We start from the raw sequence: 7,666 nt of genomic DNA on the forward strand, positions 1-7,666 counted from the left end.
GTTGTGTGCTGCATGTGTCTGTGTTTGCTGTATTTGCATGTGCTATATTTATGTTTGTGTGTTTGTATGCACTGTGTGTGTGTATTTTTGACTGAAATGTGGTTTTGCTATTAATTTTTTATGTTTACTGTAACTTACAGGTGATTGTACAGAATCGCAGAGTGTTCTATCAAGAACCTTTAGCAGGAAGAAAAAGACCAAAACTGTTGCAAGTGATATGATGGATCATATGTACACCTGCAGAAAAGGCAGTATGAGGATTTAATGCAGGCAGAGCAAGTTCGTCAGCAAGAGGAGAGAGAACGAATTGGATTATTGGATGAAAGCCCTGATGGATGCAGAGGAACGGCACTACCAAGCACAAAGAGAGGAACGCCAGGAAACAAATAAAATGTTTATGACAGTGCTTAACAGAATGTTTGACATAATGGCATCTACATCACACCAACAGTCACCTCCACAATGCCAGCCATATTCTTCACATCAGGTTTACACAACTCAAGACATAACGTACACAAACCTGCAGCCTCGTGGTCAACAGTACATGTTCCCCACATCAGACGTGCCTTACCACACCAGAGACAGTTCATCTCCATCCTATCAATAGTGCTAGTTTTAGCAAAGGCTTAAAATGATATTCTGTTTTCTGGGTACTGTTAATGGTTGTTCTTTCTGGTTTGATGTTCACACTGTTTAAGGTGACTAAGCACAGCATGCAGTCCAGCACGTTTCATATTTTTATCAACTGTTATGTGTCTGCATATGTCAGAGCTCCAAGAGCGGGTATCACTGCTGCAGAGCAACAACTTCCAGAGCCATCCGACCTGCCAGTGATGTCTTACCTGTCAGAGCTGCCATGACATCTGACCTGCTAGTGACCCATGACCCAAGACCTCCAGAGTTCAGACAGATGCACCGACGGCCCAGACAGCAGTTGCACTGATGGCAATGGCTATTCATGGACTTCAAATGGTGGTAGCCATTCAGTAAACCCGGGTGCAACAACAGTTAGACAAGACACAATAGCAGGTCAATGTAAGAGTCATGTGATTCAGGTAATCAGTGAAAATGTCGTTCAGAGGTGAAAAATTAGGGGGAACTTGAAACGAGTTTGTGAATAAAGATTATGAAAAGGATACAGGGAGTGCTCTCCAGCAGCATTCGAGATCAGTTCTGCTGGTGATCACAACACATTTACTTTTCTTCCAATTTATCACAAGCTGTATCATTTCTTATAAAACAATTTACAATCAGAAGTTGGCAGAAGTTTTATTTTTGACTATCTTTTTTTAACAGTTTTTTTTGGTTTATTTTTTTACCTTTTCAATTTAATGTTGTTCAAGTAACATGAATTGGATGTATTATATCCAAGTTTTAAGATTTATTTTAAGTATATTGTTTAAGTGACATAAATTTGATGTATTTATATCCAAGTTATTTCTAGTATCTTTAATCCAACTTACACCAGTATTTTCTACTGTTTATATCTGACTTTAAAATAAAGTGTTTATTTGACCAGTCATTCCGTTTCATCCTTGTAGCTCATGATTTTCTATCACAAATGGACATTCAAATTTAAACATTAAACCATTTCAATTACTTTGCGGATGTAACTGATTGCTTTTCTTCTAATAGCACTTGCAGTACTATTATTGTTACTGATTGTTGTCAAACAATCCTTCATCACAATTTTTTTTACAATCTCAAAATTGGACTTTAACACCTCTTTTTGCTTTAAAGGGCACCTAGGTTACCCCTTTTCTAAATTTAATATACAAGTCTTTTGTGTATGAAGTGAATCGAAGTAAATTGCTGTAATTTATTACACACATGTGCTGATTTAAACATTTTAAACTTGCAAAACTCACTCTTGATCACATTTGATGAAGATTGATGATCCTAGCAAACTGAAAAGACCTTTTATTCCCGCTTGCTTTCCGCACGTCCTGTTATGCTAATATGATTATAGGCGTTACTATGGAGACATGCTAATATGCAGGAGTCGCTCAATTCGGTGGGCGGAGGGATCGCACTCCTGCATCAAGTTGCCGTCGGTCTGGAAACTGCTCCAATTGGTCAGGCCCAGATTAAGAATTCAGAGGCCCCTGTGCACATAGTCTTGTAGGCCCCCTACCTAGTCGTACCCCTGTAGTTCAATTTAAAAAATAAGATTGATATAATAGTTTTCTAAATAAAAAATTATATACAATACATATATTTCTAGTCATAGATTTAACTATTTTTTTAAGCATTTAAAGCACTCTTTGAAAAATATACTAATACAACTAGTGAAAATTAATGGGTTTTAATGCCTGTTGGTTAATCCGGCCCTGCAATTGGTCCACCGTTTTTACGTTGTTAAATTGAAAAAAAAAAAAAAAAAGGACTGGGTGTGTTTATATTACCCAAATATGACGGTCTATACACTATACCTACACACGTCTGTCCGAACAGCTTGAAAAGTAGATTTTTCACCATAGGTGCCCTTTAATATTGGGTTTTTCAGATTTCAAATCATAATAATAAACAGTTTAATAGCTATTGTACTCTAAAGTTACTTTTGATTTCCGCATTTCAAACTCCTTCAAACTTGAAAAGAAAAAAGCATTGCCAAAATTGTACATTTCCTAAAGAAAATGTAAGTGGGGTTTGCATGGCAAATCGATGGGGTACACAATGGTACTAAACTTCCCAAAAGCAGTAAATGCGGAGAAATGGTTACATACTACATTCAGTCAGTTGTTACAGTCTGCCAAAAAATCTTATGTTATGTTTGACAAAAGAAAGAAAACAAGTAAAGGGTGGGTAAATAATGACAGAATTTTGCGTTTACCGATTTTGGGTGAACTGTCCCTTTAGCTATAACAGTCAAAGCAATCATCTAACTTTCCAATCTCTCCATAATACCAACCCACAACACATCTCATAATAGCATCATGCAAGAAACAAGCTAAAAACAATGAAATTTTGCTATCTATCTATCTATTCTCTCTTAAACCATTTCAAACTAAATAAACTACATCTGGCAGACCGGGCAGTTTTCCGCTGGGCCGACGTACTTTTTGGGCCGGGCTGATCATTGTCTTGCACTCAACTGTCTGCTATCATCTGTGACTCTTTGAAAGTAATGCTTTTTTTTTCGAACAGACAGGCCGGCCCATGTGACACCCTGCAGCCCATTGGTTCTTTTCTTTATTGACATTGGGCTGGCCCAATCACAAACTCCTAGTATTTTGTGTGAGCGTGCATTGTCTGTATATTTGTCAAAATAGTCGAGAGTCAGAGAGAAAAAACGGAAGGGAGGTGCAGAGAAATTGCGGGAAACACGTTTTATTTAGCAGTTCTGAAAAGTTCTCCATTCATTCTAGTACATGCCTAAAAACGCAAATCACGTGACCACACACACTCTGCCAAGAGCTGCAGCCAGTAGTTCAACGCCGGGTGCTTTGAGCATAAACCCCAGGTGAGAGTATAGAGCATGTCGGACAGTTCATCAAAGTTCTACTGTTGGATTTCATCTCACTATAGTTGTTAAACGTGATATTGAATTTATCTTGTTGCCTCTAACGACTTGTCTGTCTTTTTAATCACTTGTTCTCAGGTAACAGTTTTGGCTGAGTGCAAAGATAAGCTAATATATTAATTTATGTAACCACATTCACTGATTCTGCACATATCAATGAAAATGAAAGGAGGCAGTTATATGCCCTGTTTTGTTAGAAGAATGCAGAGTGAAGATGACGCTCATATAAACAGCTACACGAGGCTGTTTGGTGTCTAATAATCATAATATCGCAATGAAACTGTCACAACCAGCGATCGCTCCCCAGAGGATCGCTGGTTCTCACACGAACTTGAAACTACATTTCTGCATTTCCCAGGACTACATTTTCATACATGCACTGCTCCCAAACACGCACACCTGCTCACTCATGTTTCCTGATTGCATCACCAGCTGGACCTTGTTCACAGACTGATTACATCCCATTCATAAGCCACTCTCTCACACCACCAGTTGGCCGAGTCTTGTTTCTCTGTATTCATTACAATGCGTTTCCCTGTCTTGTTTCTCCGTGTATCGATCCTAGCCTAGTATCTTGTCTTCCTGTTTAGCTGCCTGCCTTTTGACCATTTGCCTGTTTAAACGTTTACGATTCTGGACTGCCTTCATATACCTGTTTGCACCTGATGACCATTGCTTGCCTGACTATTGAATAAACTGCATAGTGGATCTTACCTCCTGTGGTCTCCTGTCACTCCACCCCAGTCGTGGTAACAGAAGACTCGGCCAGAACATGGATCCAGCGGGTATTCAAATCATGCGCCTCCGTCAGGAAGCCCGGTCAATTGAGGAGTACGTGGAGAAATTCATTGAACTTTCACATCTGACATCTATGAGTGAGTTATGTTTAATGATTTTCTTTCGCGGAGGACTTGCTGAACCACTGTACTCCTACATGCCACTCCACAATCCCCACTGGACACTGGCACAATTTATCGATCTGGCTCTCCAAATGAGTGGATCTTCGTTCACCATAGGAGAGGTGGACGAAAATCCAAATAATCTTTTGGGGGGGGGGCTGTAGAGAGCAAGACCCGCTGGCTACGGGGCTTGCGACCCATTGTCCACAGCCAGCTCACAAGATGGCCGCTCCCAGTCAGCCAGCTCACAAGATGGCTTCCAGTTCAAAGTCTGTTCCTGCTCCTGAAAGGCCATCTCCAGAGCTGCCATTCCCTCCAGTGCTGCCAGATCCTCCAGAGCTACCAGACCCTCCAGTGCTGCCAGACCCTCCAGTGCTGCCAGACCCTCCAGTGCTGCCAGACCCTCCAGTGCTGCCAGACCCTCCAGTGCTGCCAGACCCTCCAGTGCTGCCAGACCGTCCAGTGCTGCCAGACCGTCCAGTGCTGCCAGACCGTCCAGTGCTGCCAGACCGTCCAGTGCTGCCAGACCGTCCAGTGCTGCCAGATCGTACAGTGCTGCCAGATCCTCTAGAGCTGCCACCGCCAGAGCTGCCAACGCCAGAGCTGCCACCGCCAGAGCTGCCAGAGCCAACGCCGCAAACAGCGCCTCAACCAGAGCCTACGCCGCCGCCAGCGCCTCAGCCAGAGCCGACGCCGCCGCCAGCGCCTCAGCCAGAGCCGACGCCAGCGCCTCAGCCAGAGCCGCCGCCGCCTGAGTTTCCCGAGTGGCCGCTGTCGCCGCCTGAGCTTCTCGAGTGTCCGTCGCTGCCCGAGCTACCCGAACGGCCACAGCTCCTCGCCCTGTCGGCGCCATCCAGACAGCTCACTCAGTCGGCATCATCCAGACTCCTCGCCTTGCCGATCCCAACCCGGCTCCTCGCCCTGTCGGCTCCCTACAAGCCTCAAACTCTGCCGGCTCCTCGCAGCACTCCAGGTCCTTCGCTGCCACACGATCCAGGACCACTGCAGCTCCTCTCTCCGGGTCTTCCGCAGCTCCAGTCTCCAGGCCCTCCGCAGCTCCACGCCCCAGGTACGCCCCAGCTGCATGGTCCTGGCCCTCCAACCCTCCCCCTGTTCCGCCTCCGCTACGCCTCCCGCCTGAACAGTAGTGGAGTGTCTGGAATCCACTCCTAGAGGGGGGGCTATGTCACAACCAGCGATCGCTCCCCAGAGGATCGCTGGTTCTCACACGAACTTGAAACTACATTTCCGCATTTCCCAGGACTACATTTTCATACATGCACTGCTCCCAAACACGCACACCTGCTCACTCATGTTTCCTGATTGCATCACCAGCTGGACCTTGTTCACAGACTGATTACATCCCATTCATAAGCCACTCTCTCACGCCACCAGTTGGCCGAGTCTTGTTTCTCTGTATTCATTACAACGCGTTTCCCTGTCTTGTTTCTCCGTGTATCGATCCTAGCCTAGTATCTTGTCTTCCTGTTTAGCTGCCTGCCTTTTGACCATTTGCCTGTTTAAACGTTTACGATTCTGGACTGCCTTCATATACCTGTTTGCACCTGATGACCATTGCTTGCCTGACTATTGAATAAACTGCATAGTGGATCTTACCTCCTGTGGTCTCCTGTCACTCCACCCCAGTCCTGGTAACAGAAACAAATTTCCTTATATTATGTTTACATTGTTAAGATAGTGAAACAGCAAGCAGGATGAGATGAATGAGGTTATAAAGTATACTGTTCCCTTTGAAGATTAACTCATGCGTCAACAGGCAGTTTTTGTTATGTTTACTCTTTAATATAGGCTAAGTGAATAGTGTATTGAATAAGCTAATTTGGCTGTAGTGTATGAGTGTGTGTGAATGAGTGTGTATGGGTGATTTTTCGATACTGGATTGTGGCTGGAAGGGCATCTGCTGCATAAAACATGCTGGAATAGTTGGCAGTTCATTCTGCTGTGGCAACCCCTGATAAATAAGGGACTAAGGCGAAGGAAAATAAATGAATGGAGGTATATTTTTAAGAACTTAACAAAAATCTTTATGGACAGTATACAGAAATTAAATTGAGATTAATGTCTGTATTTATTTAACTATTTAATATATATGGCTTTTGTGTTTTATAAAATAGGAGTTGATAAACATTAAACATGCAGAGATAGATAGCATTTTGACTGAATTTAGTGGGCCGCTCTGGCCCAAAATGCCAGGACCGTTGTTGTTTTTTTTTTTGCCCCAGTCCAGCCCTGATTCAAAGGCGGGAACTGGCGGATGTGCAACAACATTAACCATAAGGTAAACCCAAAACAACAGTGTCCATGTAGAGCTCTTTCACAGAATTCAACACTTGTAAATACTCACGGCCCACACTGGTTACATCTATCAAGCTGACCAATCACAGCTTGCAGTACACTTCTTTGCGACATGTAATTTCCTATTTAGAGAGGTGCACAACAGCGTCACCCATGGCGATGGCTATGCGACCGTGCAAAGGCTGCGCCAAAGCATACCCATGCGCTTGACACAAAAGTATAAATCAACCTTTACTGTTCCATTACGACAGAGAGCTACAACATCTGCACTGTGGGAATGTGTTTTCTTTCTAAGTAAGAGTAAAAAATTTCTCAAGAATTTTACTCAAGTAATTCGTTACTACCCACCTGTGGTGAAAAGTTACTGTTATATAACTTTCAGTTGTGAGGGCAGTCCAGCAGTCAGTTGTAAGGGCCAAACTTTGTGCAAATGAGTTGTGTTTTATGCAATATTTTTCTCTCCTCAAAACAGATTTCGATTCTACGGGTAATAGTAGCTCTTGAAGGGATTTAGTAATTGGGCTCAATATAGCTCAGCAGCTTTTGAAAACATTCGCCACATATCATGGGCAAAATGTCTTTTACTACCATTAAACAGATTCTCCAAGTTATCTCTTCAGATCGTCAAGCATCGCATCTTCTCCTTGATAACATGGAGGGCATAAATGGTCCCAAACAGTACTTATTTTTGCTTGCTTCATTTTGCTTCTGTAAAAATATGTGACGTCTCTATCATCATGTGCAGTAGGACGTTAACGACTGTTAACGACCATGTGTTAACAAATATGTGTTGCATATTTATTTATCATTTTAAAATAAAAAACTATAAAAATACTATAATTATTAAATAATAATCATTTTAAACCGGTTAATTGATACCATTAACCAAAGATGCTTTCTGTTTGAGTCCGAATGGGATTTTCATTAT

The 7,666-nt window shown here is 42.8% G+C and overlaps 1 protein-coding gene across 1 annotated transcript; it reads left to right on the forward strand.

Moving 5' to 3' along the window:
• The first annotated feature begins 1,317 nt into the window (after positions 1-1,317).
• LOC141375916 (uncharacterized) lies at positions 1,318-6,031 on the forward strand. Its single transcript, XM_073911126.1, has 2 exons — positions 1,318-2,642; positions 3,464-6,031. The coding sequence occupies exon 2, from the start codon at positions 4,645-4,647 to the stop codon at positions 5,593-5,595; it is 951 nt and encodes a 316-aa protein (XP_073767227.1). The 5' UTR covers positions 1,318-2,642; positions 3,464-4,644; the 3' UTR covers positions 5,596-6,031.
• The last annotated feature ends 1,635 nt before the right edge of the window (positions 6,032-7,666 follow it).

This window comes from Danio rerio, chromosome 8 (assembly GCF_049306965.1).
Source record: "Danio rerio strain Tuebingen ecotype United States chromosome 8, GRCz12tu, whole genome shotgun sequence".
Taxonomy (NCBI): Eukaryota; Metazoa; Chordata; class Actinopteri; order Cypriniformes; family Danionidae; genus Danio; species Danio rerio.

Excerpts from the sequence above, each read along its gene's own strand:
- LOC141375916 (XM_073911126.1), top strand. The coding sequence starts at position 4,645 with ATGGCCGCTCCCAGTCAGCCAGCTCACAAGATGGCTTCCAGTTCAAAG.